At 44.0% G+C, this 19,871-nt stretch overlaps 1 protein-coding gene across 4 annotated transcripts in view; it reads right to left on the bottom strand.

The window, feature by feature from the left end:
- Nucleotides 1–19,871, bottom strand: part of sema4c (sema domain, immunoglobulin domain (Ig), transmembrane domain (TM) and short cytoplasmic domain, (semaphorin) 4C) — a 185,794-nt gene that overhangs the window by 10,474 nt on the left and 155,449 nt on the right. For all 4 annotated transcript variants that reach the window (XM_059641223.1, XM_048522715.2, XM_048522717.2 and 1 more), the window contains 6 exons: nt 17,958–18,054; nt 15,649–15,765; nt 10,260–10,411; nt 7,019–7,194; nt 3,767–3,911; nt 1,483–1,705 (listed from right to left, as the gene is read on the bottom strand). In XM_059641223.1, the coding sequence (XP_059497206.1) occupies nt 1,483–1,705; nt 3,767–3,911; nt 7,019–7,194; nt 10,260–10,411; nt 15,649–15,765; nt 17,958–18,054 (910 nt within the window). The remainder of the gene's footprint in view (nt 1–1,482; nt 1,706–3,766; nt 3,912–7,018; nt 7,195–10,259; nt 10,412–15,648; nt 15,766–17,957; nt 18,055–19,871) is intronic.

Raw genomic sequence — 19,871 nt, 5'->3', positions numbered from 1 at the left:
CTTTTCAGTCCAAAGCACGAGACACTGCAGGCAAGGACTCTGTTACAGTCCCACACAATTTGCAAATAACCACCTAACATCAGAGAGGGGGATGGGGAGAGGGAGCTGGAATAAATAGGGAGAGAGGGGGAGGCGGACCGAAGATGGAGAGTAAAGAAGATAGGTGGAGAGAGTATAGGTGGGGAGGTAGGGAGGGGATAGGTCAGTCCAGGGAAGACGGACAGGTCAAGGAGGTGGGATGAGGTTAGTAGGTAGCTGGGGGTGCGGCTTGGTTTGGGAGGAAGGGATGGGTGAGAGGAAGAACCGGTTAGGGAGGCAGAGACAGGTTGGACTGGTTTTGGGATGCAGTGGGTGGGGGGGGAAGAGCTGGGCTGGTTGTGTGGTGCAGTGGGGGGAGGGGACGAACTAGGCTGGTTTAGGGATGCAGTAGGGGAAGGGGAGATTTTGAAACTGGTGAAGTCCACATTGATACCATATGGCTGCAGGGTTCCCAGGCGGAATATGAGTTGCTGTTCCTGCAACCTTCGGGTGGCATCATTGTGGCACTGCAGGAGGCCCATGATGGACATGTCATCTAGAGAATGGGAGGGGGAGTGGAAATGGTTTGCGACTGGGAGGTGCAGTTGTTTGTTGCAAACTGAGCGGAGGTGTTCTGCAAAGCGGTCTCCAAGCCTTCGCTTGGTTTCCCCAATGCAGACGAAGCCGCACCGGGTACAGTGGATGCAGTATACCACATTGGCAGATGTGCAGGTGAACCTCTGCTTAATGTGGAATGTCATCTTGGGGCCTGGGATAGGGGTGAGGGAGGAGGTGTGGGGACAAGTGTAGTATTTCCTGCGGTTGCAGGGGAAGGTGCCGGGTGTGGTGGGGTTGGAGGGCAGTGTGGAGCGAACAAGGGAGTCACAGAGAGAGTGGTCTCTCCGGAAAGCAGACAGGGGTGGGGATGGAAAAATGTCTTGGGTGGTGGGGTCGGATTGTAGATGGCGGAAGTGTCGGAGGATGATGCGTTGTATCCAGAGGTTGGTGGGGTGGTGTGTGAGAACGAGGGGGATCCTCTTAGGGCGGTTGTGGCGGGGGCGGGGTGTGAGGGATGTGTTGCGGGAAATACGGGAGACGCGGTCAAGGGCGTTCTTGATCACTGTGGGGGGAAAGTTGCGGTCCTTAAAGAACTTGGACATCTGGGATGTGCGGGAGTGGAATGTCTTATCGTGGGAGCAGATGCGGCGGAGGCGGAGGAATTGGGAATAGGGGATGGAATTTTTGCAGGAGGGTGGGTGGGAGGAGGGGGGCTTTTGTGCTCCTGAGATGCTGCTTGGCCTGCTGTGTTCATCCAGCCTCACATTTTATTATCTTGGAATTCTCCAGCATCTGCAGTTCCCATTATCTCTAACCACCTAACACTTGGTTTAGCCCAAATTGCAGCATCGAACAGTGTTTGACATGGAGCACTGTTGACCTTCAAAGCTATAAATCACAACTGACCTGTCCCAATGAAGAGGGTTGTGTACTGATTCCCGTTTGCAGCCACTGCCCGGTCCACCACAATCTGTGTGTAGTTGATGTTTTTCTGGATGAGTAGAGGCCGGTAGCCAACAGGCTGCACAAGGTCATCCATCAGTGGATGTTTCTTCGCAAAGTTGAGCGTGTTGTCAGGCAGTTCGAGTGAACTATTATAGCCAAGCACTCTATGGTTGTTTGTGATGCACTGGAAACCAGAATAAGATCACCACCAGGCAATGTTAGCAGCTAACAATTGAACTTCCACATGCAACATTGTGATATTACATTTAACGATGTTCATTCAAATGCCTTAGGGTGGCATGTGATACATGCACAACTTCTTTGTTCTGCAGACAGATTGACTGTCACAATTATGGCTCTTTATTGCTGTGCTTGACAGTATAACCCTATATCCAGCGATTCCATCTAACATTGATGCAAGGCAAGTTTCTGGGACGTTTAAACAATTCCTCTTTTAAACTTCAGCACAAGGTCTGGAGTCAAGGTGACAGTGCAGTTGACATTATTTATCTAGGATTTGCTATTCACATAACAGCAGATGGGCCATATGGCCCAACTCTACAGTGGTGTCAAAAAGCTGGTCATGCCAGTGTCACTTCTGCCGTTTTCTAAAATGACAGCAAATACGTGCCCTATTTCATTAAAGAATATGGCATTTTCATCACATTCAAGGGAGCAATCATTACAACAGCAATTTGTATGCACATGAAATCCCATAGCAATCGAAGCTATGTGCCAACTATTAGTAAGTTGCAAATAGGCAGGCTGACTGATCCCTGACATACGACAAAAGGTGGCACGGTGGCTCAGTGGTTCGCACTGCTGCCTCACAGCGCCAGGGACCTGGGTTCGATTCTACCCTTGGGCGACTCTGTGTGGAGTCTGCACGGGTTTCCTCCCACAGTCCAAAGATGTGCAAGCTAGGTGGGTTGGCCATGCTAATTTGCCCACAGTGTTTAGAGATGTGTAGATTCAGTGGGTTATAGGGCCATGAGTCTGGGTGGGATGCTCCGAGGGTCAGTGTGGACTTATTGGGCCTAAGGGCCTGTGTCCACACTGTAGGGATTCTATGATGAAAACTCCTTGAATGCTATAAACTTCAGCTGAACTGTTCAAGGGGCATTTGGATTGATGGTATTAGGATTGGGAAGTAATTGTTTTTTTTGGAGGAACATCTTTGCTACCATTACACCAGCATCACAGAATTCAACTGTCAGACACTTCTTCACAGGTACACTCTGTGAAATATATGCCCACAAGAAGCAGTAGATGCTAGCTCGGACATACGCACATGATAAAGAGCTGGCGACAATGGGTGAATAAACAAAGCTTCTCAAGTAACCAAGAAAAACACGTTTACCCATGTACAGGATTACCAGGAATTAAGCAGGCCTGATGGACCACAGAGGAGCAGAAACGCCACTTGGGGACACACTGCTACTGCCCCAGAAAGAATAACCTTAACTACAGACCACCTTGCACCTTGGACACAGGACCCCACTATCTAGAAGGTGGAGACTTGTACTGGGGTACAGCTTCACAGGTGCTGCTTGACTCCTGCTACACAAGCCATATTAGCACATTGCACACAAGGTGATTCAGAGTAACATCAAGTTGGCCAACTACAATGGACCTCATTAGTGAATTCAAGCTCGTTTTCCATCCACACACAGCTTATGCACAAATCTGTATTCAGTTGTGGATTGTCCACGCTCCAAACACGTGTCATACATATTGTTCTCCAATTATACGAACATTTCAAATACAGTGTACAGCAATACGGTTTACCAATTACAACATGTTTAAGAGTACCCACAAATTGAATTTTGTCTCTGCTGCAGAAGACCACGACTATTCATTAACATCAATGGGATGTTGTAGGCGATTTTAAAGCAATGCATCAATCCAATCAGCATTCCAGGTGCATTACAAAGGATGTGATCGTTTTACGCAAGGACAGAGACAAAAATGAGATGACAAAGAACACAGACATGAGTAAGCTTGAGCACGCCAGATGTCTTAAAATGGATGCATTACACCAAATAGCCCAGTATTGTAATGTATATCACATTAACTTACTTAAGGTAAACTAACGCCAGGCTGAACCTTCCCACTGAATACTTGGGGGGACTTAAAATACTGAAGTGGAATTTAAAGGATCTTCTCTACGTTCAAAACTGGAATGCATCAAAACAGTCGGTTGGATCTGAAAGAATCAGGATAAAAACTTGTGGCAAGAACTTACAGCTCCAGGCCGGGGACTCGGCACTTTATCAGAGTACCGGCCCCATTTCTGTGCCTGGTCCCGGTACTCTTTGAAGGGTCCATCGAAGGCACGTTGAATGTCTTCAATCTTGTACTGGCAGATAGCAGACACAACCACATCAGCCCTGCAAGCAAGCAGAAACAGGTCAAGACGCCCAATAGGCGACAAACAACTCGCCTACTCATCTCACAGTAAAACTCTCAAATCACATCACTGCGCACACCAACAAACCATCTGACATCACGTGACATGCTGTATCACCATTCTTCAGTCGGCACTTGGCACACAGTACCTACAGATGGTTATTACACTTATCAGAAAGGCTTCAAGCTGTTCCATCACTCCTTTGCCAAAATCTTGGTTGTGTTCCAGCTCTACTGCTTCACAGACAGGTATAGTAAACTGTTGTTGGCACTGTTGCTTCACAGTACCAGGGACCTGGATTCAATTCCAGCCTCACGTGACTGTTCGTAGTTTACACATTCTCCGTGTCTGTGTATCTTCCCGCAGTCCAATGATACGCAGCTTACATGTACTGGCAGTGCTAAATTGTCCATCGTGTCCAGGCATGCGTCGGCTAGGTGGATTAGCATGGCGAACACAGGGTTAAAGGATAAGGGTTATGTCTGGTTGGGCTGCTCTTCAGAGGATTGGTGCAGACTCTATGGGCCAAATGGCCTGCATTCAGACTGTAGGGATTCAATAATATTAACTAATCTATCTTGTGATGTCATAAAACTTGATGGTACAGTGAATGCAGTTTGCAAAAAAGCCTACCTTTCACAACCTAAGTCCTGGAGCTTAACCTTAAATTTTACCCATTTACCAAATAAGCACGCTACTATCACCAAATGATCACAATTTCAGCATGCTCCGTCAGGCAATCACATTCACACTTGGACATAATGAACTGCTGCAGTATTAACCAAATGCCGAGGTTACTTCCTCAGTTAGGAAGTCCAGCGTGACACTATGAGCTTTACAGAGCAGGTCCAAGTGCAACTGTTCTAGCAGCCCTGTCTGCAGCTGTCCAGCGGAAGATTAAACAGTACATTATTAAGATGCTAATAATTATGTTGGGAAAGGCAAAAAATTACCAGGGCACAAAGCGTAACTGATTTAGAAGTTTGCAAGCAGTCAGCATAATTCCGACACCAAGCTGCAATGGCAGGCGCCTGATCTGACGCATAGATTGGAATGATACATTTTTTTCTACATATTCATCAGCAGCTCAGATACATCAAAATGTAACATTTTGCCTTCTTGGACAGTTCTGTAAGTTCATTGCTGTATTTTTGTCCATCCATATTTCTTTAAACTGATCTATGAACTACAGCTCACTTCCCTCAACTCATTTGCTTCTTCCCTTTTCAGCCAGCATTTGTGCCTTCACCACTACAAACTTGCCATCAGTGCATTAACTTTTTGGACCACATATTCTGCAACCCCTTTTCACAACTTTTTCTTCACAGAATTACTTCAGAATAAGCTATAAAAAGACTCATGGGTTAATATTCATCCCAAATGCAAGTGCTTCCCTGAACCCACAATAAAAACTCCAAATTAGCTTTTTCATAGGCAGTACTGTCAGCTTGAAGTAAAGAGACAGAAATGTCAGTGTGTTTGGAGATCAAGCTCGTTCCTGCTGGGCTTGTGTGCCACCTTCTGTCATGTGAAAAAGAGCACAGCCACACTACCTGCACCTCCCAGATGGTCTCATCACTTATCACGCCCATCACCATCCCTCTCCCCGCCACCCAACACCAACTTATTCAACTGTCACACACTCATACTCGCAGTCTGTCTTCTTCCTGTTAAATGCAAAAATCTCCAACCTGTCACATTTGTCTAAATGCTCCAGGGTGTAAGCCACAAAATCTCATTCATACAGCCTGCCACAGCGTATATCCATCTCAGCTTGCAGCCTCTACTCCGCCATCACATGTTCTTCACACACCAGCTGAAATGGCACCAGTGACTTCCTTCCCAATTGCTCCATTCTCCTTGCCAAGAAAAACACAAGGCAGAAAGTTTCTTCCCCTCCCAACATCTCTCACAATGTCCAACACGAAAGTCAATCCCCATGCAGTGCTGCACTGTGGCCAATTCTACATGCATAGGCAGGTTCACCATGGGCCCCGAAATGGGCAAAAATGCAGCTTATGGGGCTGGTGTGCTGTGACCAACAGGCTGGAAAGCTATCGTGGTTGGGAAAACACTTGGCATGATTTTGCCAGACTTACTGAGCAACAGGATGCCCATGGCTGGTCTAATTGCTCATTCCACCTTGTCATGGCCTCCATGATCCAATGGCTGATCTGGTGGGGTGACGAGGAAGTGATGCACACACCACCAGCTCTGGGTCTAACACAAGGAGCGGTACATGGTGAACTACCAGCACCTTGGACTGGGTAGTGAACCTTTCAAACAGCACTGTGACCACACTGGCCAATGTACAGCACCACTAACAGGAGGCCATTAACTCCAGTTTGAACTTCAACTTCACCTGAAGCTGAACTTTTTATTTCACTGTATGTAAATTCTTTTCCTCGATGGCTAAGTTGACGCCAATTTGATAGGTGCATTGCATTCTGTCAAACTCCACCATATCCCATAAGCTTCCAGCTTTTCGCTCAGCCACCCTTTCACTTTACTCAGCTGTGGGAATTATTTCAACATTTGAACCTACTACCCTCGCTCCCCATCAGACATCCCAACAGCGAACACACCGAGCTTTCCTTGATGCTGTCCTCCCATCTTCTATCATCCTCCTCTGTCAATGCAGAAGCTAAACACTGAGCCTCAATGTTGATTTAGTTGCAGCAAATCCAAACAACATTGCACTTATAGTGCACAGGATGTCTCAGACAGAATGAAGTAGCAAGCGTGTTGAGGATTAGCCATGGAACGGCTCATGTGGAACTGTGCTGAATATGAACGCTACGCTCAGGAAGGGTCATTAAACTGCAGCACTAAACCTAAATCTTATCCGACATGGGTGATGGTTTATTAACCCTTTACTGCTATCTAGAGACTCATTTCGTACAAGTCTTAACAACTTGAGGCCATTCATGGCCTGGCATTTGACTGAACCACGTCCAGGTTGACACATCTACACAGTTCTGTTGGCTAAAGTGCTGTGAAAAAAGTCAGCAAGAACATTACAGGGGGTGGGAGTCAAGTATTGAAGGTAGAAAAAAAATCAGAATGGAGTTCTAACTCAGAACTTACCACTGTGCCTGGAAGATACCAAAGAACATAGTCTTCTGCCAGGTAACATCATTCAGTGTGTAAGCAGTCTGGATCTTGTTGAAGTGAAGCTGTAGTTCTGGGACTGAGCACAACAAGCGGGCCTTCAGGAACGTGGTCCATTTTTTCTGAAGAGTTCTAGCCCCACCCATGTCACCCTGCCAATGAGAGAAACTTTAATTTGCTTTAATCAAACAGGAAGTGCAGCCATTATTAACAAAGCAACAAAGCACACTAATTTACAAGGTATATTCATCCTCCCCTCACCCTGCCATTTGCTCCCTCAAAATTACATACAACCATGCTTTTTATTTGATTCATTGATAGCCATGGCTGTGGAAGAATGTGGGTCTTGTAATCAAAACACAGACCTCCTCCAGATGAACATGATCATCCCAAGCCATTAGGATTTGATTCCAGCCTCAGGCGAATGTCTTTGCGCAGTCTGCATAATCTCCCCATGTCTGCATTGATTTTTCTTGTTCCCTCCACAGTCTAAAGATGTGCCGGTTAGGGCATGAGCCACAGTAATTGCAGAGTTACAGGGATAGCGGCGGGGGCGGGGGGGCGCAGGTGAGGGAGGGATTCTCAAAAGAGTCAATGTGGATTTGATGGGCCAAATGGCTTGCTTGCACATTGTGTGGTCTGTATAAGTCAGTGTCATTGCAGCAGGAATTGACAAACACAGTTAAAGCTTGGCTTCTCTGTTGGTGAATGTACAGTTTTTCATTCAGACAGATGTGAAATGGAACAGAACTCAAGCCCGGACTCAGCTTGATTAATCCTGCAACAAGTCAGTACCCGAACCAAGGGATTTATCCTGCAGCACTGCATAAAACATCAACCTTGATCACCAAATACATTAACCTTAGCTCAGACTTACAGGTTCTCAACCTTGCAAAGAGTAAGTTACTGACTTGAAACAAAAATACCTCTGCAATTTACATTTATTTCACGTGTGGGTTCTTCTTATTTGGCTGAGCAGTGATTCTGATTGACTTGTGACTCAATGCCTGTACACCTTTAACGACCTCCATGTCCACGGCTGGGTGACAGGGATGGGTGGGGGGGGGGGAATAAGAAAAAAAAACAGACAGCAATGGAGGAGCAAGGGAAAGAGTGGGAGGAAAGGGATAAAGGTGGAATGCAGGGAAAGAGATAGACAAGATTCAGAGAACATGAACTCTGGCTTACAATGGACTTCGAAGCCTGATGCAGGAAGGAAATTTCTTCACAAGATTTATGCCAGGAAGTAAATGATGGAGTTAAAAACAAAGGGTCACAAGGGACACCAGATGTTCAAGCGCAGAGCAAAAGAAGATGGGACATGACACTTGGAATGGTATTCTGGAGAGGGGGAAAGCTTGCAGGCATAATACAATAAAAGGCACAGCCTGTCCAGAATGAGGACAGAAGTTGACAGATTGGACTAAATAAAGGATTCCAAACTCATCTACCCGTCAGTGTTGACAGAGCAAAAGCTGTAACAATGAAAATCTGTGCCAATGACTGAAATTGCTATTCGATTTACCCATTTGCACATTACTCCATAGGATAACTAGTTGGGCAGTAATCTTCAGCTCAATGAAGTCATCCTGGTCAAACAAACCTGGTCATGGTGACATAAACATGCTTGTTTAAGCACTCATAGTAAACTGCACGAGCTGAGGCTCATCTAACAAGATTCTGTGTTTGTACTACAGAATCTCTCAGTTTCAATTAGTTCCAGATGAAGCATTATCTTCAACTAACAGTTTGGGACGGGTCAGAGAATGCTACCCCTGGATAAGAATGCCAACAGGTACTTAAGCATCAAAATCTATTGCTGCACTCCAATTATCAGAATCAAGGAAAAAAAAACCATGGGTGGAGAAAGGATATGTGCACTGCCTTGACCACCATCACTAGGTCCCTGACTTGTTTTTTTCACCTTTCTTTGAGGCGACGTGACTGATGGAAAATAGTCACAGTGAGTTTATCCGCATGTATGGTCACATAGACAGCAACGTAGCCATGTCCAGGGTTAACTGTTTGAACTCACCTTTAGAGGTTCCAGTTTTGACATGAGTGAACGGAAAAACTCTGATCAATTTATAACCCGTGACCTTGAGCCAGAGAAGTCTTTCATGTGAGCAGTCCAGCCAACATTCAAGGATTTGCATGGGAGATAACTGTAAATAGTGGCTAACACGCACCTTGGGCCAGGAGTCAAGTGACGGGGGAAATGCATTTAACAATTGGCCTGACAAGATGACCAACATGTGGTACTTGCAACAATCATTCCAAGAATCCTATGTAACACAGCACACTGGCACCAATCAGAAGCTCAGAGACCAGTATCTGATCAACTCATCCACAGAATCCTGGAGGAAAATATGGTCATATGTTCCACGTGAGGGTCAAAACTTCTTTGACAGACTCAAATAAAAAGATTCTCCTGGGAAGAGTGAAACCAACTTGGGGCACACTCAGAGTATACTCTGCAACGTTACTCATGTTCCATCCCTTTTCCAGCCTCACAGGACTATCTTCAGCAGTGGTCAGGCAGGTCTGCTTGACATTCCAATTTGTTCAAATTAATTCAGGCATCAGATGCCAACTGTTTCATTTTTCTAAGTTCTCTGAAGAGGTCACAGTGCAAACGAAGTCATTCCAGCTCACCCAGCCTGGCAGAAAACTACCAGTTTTACACAAGTTACCAGTGTGGATAGTCGGAAGCCCTTGACAGTTGGAGTTAGTGGTGGTGGTTGGATGTGGAGCAAGGCAGAACTTCTTTCTGATCATCCTATATCCTCTGACTTTGCCACAGAGACATGTAACACATCCAACAATAGCTGCACGTCTAAGCTTCAACCTACAGATTCCAATATTACTGTAAACTCTTAGGATCGTGGAGATCTGGACACTTACTTACATACTGTTACATGCATTGATGTCCAAATGTGGTAGGCTCTCAAATACCATACTCTGGTCTACAGTAGAAAACCTTTAAATTAAAACTCTGGCCTGGTGTTTTCGGCCTTACTGGCGTAAACAGTTATTATCAGTCATATCACCACTATTTCCAACCTAATCAAAGCGCACAACTCGCATCAATGGAGATTCCTGATGCTTAGTATCTCAACCAATGTTGGAAACATGCTCTGCAGAAAAGCCACCAAACAAGGCTGAATACACGGAGGATCAAGCAGGAAGCAAGCCAACATGTCAAAGCTCATCTTACCTTGCACACACGAGCAACTCTGGCCACCACCTGCTCCTTGTAACAGTCGTACTCAACAGCTCTCTCACTGAAGAAAAAATAGATCTTGTCATCGTCCCCCATCTCACTGTTGGCACTTTCTTGGATGTACGCAGAGCCAACAAAGTTTGGTTCTGGAATAAAGACACAACATAAAAAGTGCTTGGATGAACAATCAAATTAACCTCCCCTGTGTGACGTCAATTTCAACTCTAGCTACACCAGTAACGTGTTGTTTGCGTCAGGGATACAACAACTCGGAGTCGGGGGGGTGGGGGGGGGGGGGGGGGGGGCTGCGTGCGCTCTGAAACAAGGCAGTTGCAAAGAAGTGGCACTGGACTCAAACTGTTAACTCTGATTTGTCTCCTCACATGCTGCCAGAACTGCTGACATGTTCCAGCAATTTCAGTTTTTATCTCAGAAATGAAAAGCACTAAATGGCAAACCACATAGCTCAAACGTTGCCCTTCAGCCATATCTGCATGTCTGCAAGATTCAATAAGTGGATGCAAGCCACGTTGTGGAATTTGGTGGCATTCCTTTCAGTGACCTGTGCAATTTTGGTATATTTCACTAATATACATCTTTAGCCAAGCTCTGTAAGAATGCCATCTATTCTAACACGTCACTCAAATTGTTGGCTAGAGGATGGGCTTTCATTTAAGGAAGTGAGTGGTGAAACTAACTGAGCCAATCAATCATAACCAGATCATTCAGTGTATCTGTTTGTATCAGAATTCAAGTCCCAGGGCTGTGGACAAGTTTGTCTCAGGTCTTTGTTTGACCTGCCACCTATGTCCAAGTTGGCAGAGGCTGGTAAGGGCCAGACTCACTTGACTGTAATGCCTCAGAAGTAATTAATTCTCTGTTCCATTTTCAACATGTTTTAAATCTTAATGGTGTATTAACATTTACATTGCAATCCATGTCCTGCCTCAACCCAGTGACTGGCAGTTCTAAATGTTCTTGCACTAGCAAAGTCACAAATACTGTGTATGTCCCTTAGCTCTGAATACCCAGACGTCACCTGATCACAGGATGGGGCTTCTCTGAATGAGACAGTTCATAGCCTCCTGACAGTAGCTTCTAACGCTCCATAATAGGTGACCCATAATATAACTGCATGACAGTAACAAAAGGTCATTTGGTTTTGTTGCCTGCTCATTCACGCCAGCCCTTCTCAGCACCACGCTACAAACAATTCCTTCACCAAATTCAGATAAAGCTTCTTTTGTATATCAGATCAGAATGTCCTGTGGCACGATGACTTCTGTTCACCTCTTTGACCATTTATTTTTCTTCTGTCTACTTTCATTACTGACCATCTTGTCAGTGAGTGAGTTTCTCCTTCCTTATTCCATGTCAAATTTACCATTCCTAATACTTAGATTACATGTCTTCATAACCTTGTCTGTTCAAGAGTGCACAGTCATGGATTCATCAGTCTTTACAAGTCACTTTCACCCGCCACCATTTATACGTCACAACCTGCAGGTTTCTCTGCACCTGCACCCCTTAGGCAACATACTGGAAAGGATCGTGAGGCAAGCTCTTGGATACGAATTCAGACATTTTGTATAGATATTTTGATAGTGCACCACAACCTAAAAAACTGCAGGGTGATGTGACTTTCTTTAAATAAAAATCCGAACAACTTGCAGTTTTCACTGTCTTCATTGTCCATTTGGCCTATCCAACTTTCTCACTTGTTTCAGAGTGGCAGCCTCACAATGATATGTATCCTGTTCAGAAACCAACCAAGCTTCCATCTGTGACTTAGAAGCATGACTTTTCACAGACCAGGCCAAAAAGTAATCAAGCAGCCTGCCAAATTGCATTCTCCCATGATGTAGAAAGATGTTCATGTACTTCTGCACTCAGGGATGCAGAGCCTCTTTGTTTAGATATTGGCACAGGACTTGCTTCTGAGAGAGATCACAAGCCCCTGACAGACTTCGGCAACATATCTTATTTTGGGATGTTACAGACCGATGTTGCATACACCAGACCATCTTCAACTATTGAAACATGCCAAAACTGCCGCACATTTGCTTATATTTCAAATCACTGACTGCTCTTGATGTTTGATTTGCACTTAGAATGCTGCCACACTCAGACAACATCCACATCCAAGCAGTACAACCCTGATCCCACCCCAACTACTCGTCTCATTCGGGTGATACTGGATAGATAGCACGACTGTATGGTCTCAAGCTGAAACAGGCTGTTAGAGGACAATTTGAACAAACACAGAAGTTGCTGGCAAAAAGCTCAGCAGCTCTGGCAGCATCTGTGAAGGAAAGAATAGAGTTAACATTTTGGGACTGGTGACCATTCCTCGGAACTGTTCTGACGAAGGGTCACCGGATCCAAAATGTTAACTCTGTTCTTTCCTTCACAGATGCTGCCAGAGCTGCTCAGCTTTTCAAAAAACTTCTGTTTTAGTTCCTGTTGTACAGCATCTGCAGTACTTTCGGTTTTTGTTAGAGGACCGTTTGTGTTGTGCTACGGGGCAATGGCCCGACCTTGCTATGGGGCAGAGGTTCACTCTTGAATTCCAAAGGCACATCTTACATTTAGCTGACATCACCTTAGTTACTACATATTTGATGGAATGCAAAACACATTTGTGTTCTAAGTTGGTGGGAGTACGGGTGTCAAAATGAGATTACCTTGTACTGGGTAATGTGGTTTTTATTTTCAAGGAGGCAATGAAGAAAGCAGAGTGCTATTGCAACAATGGAACCAAGACTGAAAAGGAAGGGGCAAATTCAAACAGCATGAAATGATCATTTAGCCCCTCAATACTGCTCTGCTATTCAGTAACACGATGGCTGGTCTGTTCATGCTTGGAATTTCATGTGCAGCCTTAGATTGTCTGACATGCATCATGTAATCCACCGCTGGCAAATTATTTTATATTTTCTGACTAACTTAACCACTTAGAAACAGACAAACATTATCTTCAAAATCCCTGACTTGAGCAATAACCCACAAGATGCAGCATTCTTTCCATATGCATCTTGTCAAACCCAATCAACATCTTTAGTCATGTCACCAGTCACTACATGTCAGTTGAATTAAGCTCAACTGATCTACAAAATACAGCCCACATTTTCCAAGTGTTCATCCTCTCCCAGAGTATCATGAAGGCTTGACATTATCTACCCAAGCTGCTTCTGCAGGCTAGATGAGTAGAAGTTATTCAAGAATTTCGATCTATGTTCGACAGAGTGTCGAGTAACAGCTGTATATTCGCAGCAAAGAGGAGTCAAGGCCAGCAGCAGACCAGTCACCAAGTTTGTTAAGCAGGTTTGAGGAGCTGAATGGCCTAATCCTTCCATTTTTCATCGGAAGTTGAAAACAACCCACCCATGTCCCCCCTCTAATGCTTTTAGATCTTCAGGTGAGGAGTCCAGAATACCCCACTGTATTTGACATGTGCTGTCACCCTCTGCACTTCATAAAGTCATTTCTGTGCTCACATCATTTTGTAATGATGGATGCAAGCATTTGCAACTGCACCTGAATTTGTTGCAAATCATTCAGAAAACCCAAATCTCCTTGCACTTATTCACTTTAGAACCAACCATCTGTTTATTCTTCATACCAATTTGAACTTGAGTTTCCTCTCAATATTTCATATGCCAAATCTTTGTTCCTTTAGTCACTGATTAATAATAAACGATAAATAATAAACATAATAAGCCATCAGGAACTTGGCAGTGTCTCCTTCACAACATATTGAGAGACCTATCCTGGTGTCCTTTCATAATTTAGCTTATATTTCCTCACTTGCCTCATCCAAGACATTGCCGTCAAGCACAATGTGTGCATCTTGTTTTCGCCAAACAGTATCTTGTTTTGAGGACTACGTAAAGCCCTACACAGTCAGCTTTGACTTTGTGCTGTGACCCTTCATACAAGGTGTAACCAAAAGCGTTCTGCATACCCAACGACTAGGACACATTCCCTTTTACACAGAACACATTACTCCTTCCAACAAGTACTATGAATAGGTTGACAATGGAGAAAACCACACTGAGTCTCCTCAAATTTCTCTCAACCTGGACACTTGTCAGCTCATCATCCTATTCATCTGCTTAAACAACCTTGCTTCTCAATTGCACTTGTATAGAATTCCTTTTTGCTGACCACATCCCAATTCCAGCCAACTAGTGGAAAACTCTGTACCCTCTTTAATGCAGATGCTAAACATGTTTTCTCTACAGATACCAGATCATATCTAATTCCATCATCAACAGTCAGAGGACCTAAACTCACTGGACTCAATGTTCCTTTTCAAATTCCTATACCGACTCTTGCTATTCAATCACGTTCCTGGTTAGCTCACTCTTGTACTTGAACTTCTTCCTCCTAATAAATCTTTGACTCGTCTCTTACGTTCTTGATCTTCTGACAAAGTCATGGACCCTGCCCTTCATCCTCACAGATTCTCTTCAACTTCAAAGCTTCATTTCATGCTTTCCTGAACTGTTGGCTGTGGCTTGTCTGTGTACAATTTTTCTTTTTATTGGAACATAATTTTTCCCAAGGGTCTGAAACAGCCCCTGCAATGGCCACAACACCTGTCTCTACTCTTTTTGCTCACAACCTCATGCACCAATTCACTGTGACCAACTCAGCTTTCAATCCCACATATGGCTTTAGTTGACTCAAAACTTATCGTGGGCACAGACTTTTTTCCTAACCTGACATACAATTCACATATGGCTGCTACATTTTAGTGTCCCTCAACAAAAAGGACATGAAGTAACGCCATCATAGTGTGATACCAAGTCAAATACTTCCTGTTCGATGCTGGGTCTCAAATTGTCCTGTTCACAAAAAAAAATCTCAAATTCATTGCACTAGCTCTTGAACCCCTTTGACTTTCATGTTGATTTTCAGTCTTGCTGCAAAGATTGATGCAATGTGTATATCACAAGCACATAATATTTCATCTTGTATACTTTGTCCTATATTCTCATCACTCCGGAGACTTTAAAACATGATCTCCCATGACATTGCCCTACTACTCACCATTTCCACTCAAACAGACTCTACAATCACAGTGCCCGAACCAATGATCTTCAAGTATTAAACAAATGCCATCCATGATGAAGTATGCTATACCTCTACATATGTATCTGGCACTTGAAGTTTGAGTCTGCATCTGACCCAATTTCTAATACCTAGCAAGCATTTGATGAGGCAGTGCATGGAAACTTTCATTCCACAACTGACCCCTGGGGTGTACGCGACTTAACTGCAACATTTCATGCCCATGTGCAGCATTCCATTCTCCACACAGTCAGTAATCTTTCCTAAGAAAATAAACCGTAATAAAGTTATTAAGACATGACATTACCATTGAGCCAGGAAGCAAGATATTCCGTCTTCATTGAGTAGTGATGCCCCAAATTCCGCAGAATCACTGGTTCTGTGCCAAGGAAGTTGTTCAGTGTTGCGGAATATAACTCCCCATCTGCAGAGACAGCAATCAAAAAGGAGCATTACCAAGCCAAAGTCAACTTTTTTTTGCAAAAACAAGTCATTATTTGGTGCAAAAAATCTCCAATGCTGTCTATGCCTTTTCTGAGCAAGCACTGATCAGCTAATATGGTACAGCTGCTCAGATCGCTACCAAGTGACAAAAAAAAGCAAACAACTGCTATCCAACCCCTATGCAAGTCATGGCTCACAGCATTCCAAACTTCCACAATTCGTTTCAATAAGTGCCATGCTACCTTCTGCACAATATTAACATATCCACAAATTGGACCCACAATGCATGTGGAATACTACCCTCACTCAGTCTGACTTAAAACAACGTATTGCCCTTAAAATTTTCCTGGACACACCAGTGACAACTTAAGCTCTTATTAGAAGAAAAGTGAACACCCAAAACAAAAAGCTGCTATCTTCCAAATGAATCACTTAGGCCTTCAGGACTTGTCTGTTGGCTTCCAAATACCAGTTTCATTGCAAGCATGTGACATAACCTGTGCTACATCTTTCCCATGTACGATATCATGCACATTCTTTCCAAATGCTCTACCCGTCACTGCCCAGCACCCCAGTCCAACCTGCTGGGAGCTTCATCCCCATTTGAATGACATTGCTGATTTTGCACAATACAGAGAGGAGCTACACTATGCCTGACCATTTGTGAAGCCATGAACTGCATCCCCTGTTCCTGCTGCCGCATTTCAGAGCCAACTGTTTTAACTCAGATTGGTTCCAGTTTGAAGTCATTTTTGTCCATGACCAGAATGTGAACTGTTGTTAGTGTGCCATGATAGCACAATCGTTCTAATCCCTGCAATGACAACATCCTACACAGTAGTCATTTTGCATGACATTTTCTGCAACCAGACTCATATTTGCATATACTTTGAGTACAGCTACTGGACTGCAATCAAGACTTCAAATTGAAATCAGTCAATGAGCCAATCATGTGAACTTAGGCAGCAGTTGACCACTTCCATTCAGCTAATAGTGTGAAATTGCTACTTACTTTTAGGTGATGCCAAATCACTGCCTGATACTGTGGGTGAAAAACCTGCTTCCAGGTGAAATTAGCTTAGACATGAGAGCAAGTATGACTCCGTGAGTACAGTGGAGTTTCCCCAAGGAGAGACAGCTACTTACAAGTGTCATGGATACTGAAGCACATGAGCAGTGTGGTTTTTGACAATTTGCACAAGGGGAAAGGGAGGTGGGATGGAGAACAGGAGACAGTACTTCGCTCATAAAGCACAAATTGTTTATACTGTCTACTCTTAAAGGCATCTACCCTGCTTTGTTTTGTGTGCTCTGTAAATAGTTGGCTTTGTCGCAGACCCAAAATGAATTTATACACAACAGTTTCATGATAATCACCTCCAAATGGCTACTCACCATCTTTACAAATCAGGGATGCATTGTTTGAGGGAGCACAGCATAATTCTGACAGTGGTCATCTTGTCTTCAAGCTATCAGTGCTCATGAGCCAAAGATTCCTATGACCCATATCTCATCGCACTTTTGGGGAAACCAGCAGAAAGGAGGTATATTGTAGAGGCACAGTGGTAAATTTCCCTTCTCCTTGGGTGCAGAACAATCAATCATCTGCAATTTCTGTCCTTCACAATCACAACTTCCCTACTACCTCCAGCCCGCCATTCCCATGACAGGCAGATGCAGACACATGTCCCCTCTTCTCCGCCGCCCTGCCCTCCCACCTCCACCCACCAAAACAAAGCACAAAGCTCAAGTGTAATTTTGTCAGCAGTGCTTAATATCACACTGGGTGTCACCATGATCCATGTAAGTGACTATAATGCAACTCCTGCGCACTCTTTGCATTGGAAGGCAGGTCAGCCAATCAACTGAAACCACATGGCCAAATGTCCATCAGACGATGACCACCTTGTTTTTCTGCACCAAGTCTATTACAGCGCGCAAGCTCCAGTCTCAACTCGAAACACAACTTCCAGTGCTGCATCAGACACAAGCTGGGCATTCAAACACATTAGTTTCACACGTACAGAACGGTTTGTCTCGACATGAACCAGAAAGACAAAGCCGGAACCATCTGAAACTTATTCTCCACGTTCAGTGGCAAAACAATGCAGCTCACAAAGCTGCAACTGCTTGCTTTAAAGTTTTCTTCAATTGTATTCCTCATGTACTCACCCACAATCAGACCAGTGTGACTTTTTGCAGGGTCATAAGGGCACTTGCCTTTCCCATCCTCCATGGCCACTTGGTTTAAAGTGAAATTTCGCACTTCCTGTGAAATTGAATTTTAACAACATATTTTGGATTTTTTTGAAAAAAACACCACTAATTTGAAACAAGTTGTTCATGTAAATGCAATGATTGAAAAGAAACACAAACTTCAACAGGTTCTACACCAGAGATGAAACCTTCATCCAAGGTTAGCAGCATTCAAATCAAAGCCAACAATGTTTTTTTCAGGAAAAAAATGTTGCTGCCACGTAACAGCTAAAGAGTTAATGAAAATTATTCAGGAATGCAAGTGATGGTGTAAATGACAACTTAAGTAGGACACTACTGACAGAGAGAGAGTTGAGAGACTGAGGCAAACAGAGTGAAAGAGGAACACTAGTGTATAGTAGACGATTGCAACAGATAAATCGACTTTAAAACCTGGAACCATGTAACCATGCCCACAGCAGAACATGGGCAAAGTAGAGGCAATAAGGATTTCTAATGCAATCAACAGGGAGAACTGGGACAAACCCAGCGTAGGATGAAGGACAGAATGTTACATAATGCATCACTTCCTTCCATGGTCACCTCATCCCAAATCATTCCTCGTTCAGAGTTTTCAACCATTATCAATGTCCCTTGCTAGTGTCACTCCATCTCAGACTTGCAAATAATCAGCTGATTCTTACTACTCCCCATTCAGACAATACAGCATTTAAGCAAATTTAATCTCCCTCATCACGAAAGCTTAACATCTCTGACCTACACCTTGTACTTTGCATTAGTGAAATGGATGCTTACGGTCAGAGGTTCCTCATGAAATGCTGTCACAACCAACTAACTGTCAAATGCAAAAAGTAGTCGCACGGTAGCAGACGTTCTTACCCTTTCTTCCAACCTCCAAGCAACGATGCTTCAACTCTAGCTTTTTGTGACTTTGCAGAGGATGGAACCAGTGTGTGCCAATCCTGTTGCGCAACTGTACAGACCAGGAGAGCTGTGATGTCTATTCATTTACAAACTGGGCAAAGGGCATAACAGGAACCATAGGTGGGGCCAGTTGTCAGCCTGGTGGGAGATTAGCAAATGAATCCTGCTACCCTGAGGAGAGGGGTGATCGACACCAGAGCTGACATCAACATGGCTTGAAATCGTAGTCTGCTACTTCAGATCGTCAGAGCTGGACCAGGCTGAAGCATAAGTAGCAGGAACAGGCGGATTTGTCTCATGATGATCAACTTACATGAATGTCACAAAGCTGATGGGAACAGCTTCTGTGATAGCTTTCTCAAAAAGACGAGATGTGCACTGAAGGAGAACAAGTAACAAGTGCTGGGCTACTTGAGTAAACCACAAAGGAATAGAATGATGGGAAAAACCAGGTGGTCTTTTCAAACAGCTGACACAGCAATCACTTGACTGGTCTTTTATTTGTTGTGTGTTACATTGCTAATACTGTGACCAGCCAGTCTACATGTCAAGCCTTTGTCCCAGATCATTTACTGCTGAAGCAATCATATTGAATATATTCCTTGAAGGTTTTACAACCTGCAGTCTGCCTCCAGCAGCACATTTTAATGATGAACAAAACCTCCCTGCAAGTTGAGCATAAAGTGACCATAAAGCTAGTTTGTTTATTGACTTGTTGCACCAAAAAATGATCTTATTAATTATTCTTGACATGCCAACAAGACCTGTTCATGTAGAAAAAAAACACAAAACTGATACCAACTGCAAGATTAACGAAATGTTACCATTTATCTAAATGCTTCTTTATTTGACAGACAAATCCATCAGTATTCCTCAATCTCGGAGCTTCTGATTGTTCTGGGGTGGGAGTGTAACACAGTGGACCACAATCTCCCTCAGCCATTC

This window comes from Stegostoma tigrinum, chromosome 40 (assembly GCF_030684315.1).
Source record: "Stegostoma tigrinum isolate sSteTig4 chromosome 40, sSteTig4.hap1, whole genome shotgun sequence".
Taxonomy (NCBI): domain Eukaryota; kingdom Metazoa; phylum Chordata; class Chondrichthyes; order Orectolobiformes; family Stegostomatidae; genus Stegostoma; species Stegostoma tigrinum.
This window is presented reverse-complemented; position numbering and strand designations above follow the sequence as displayed.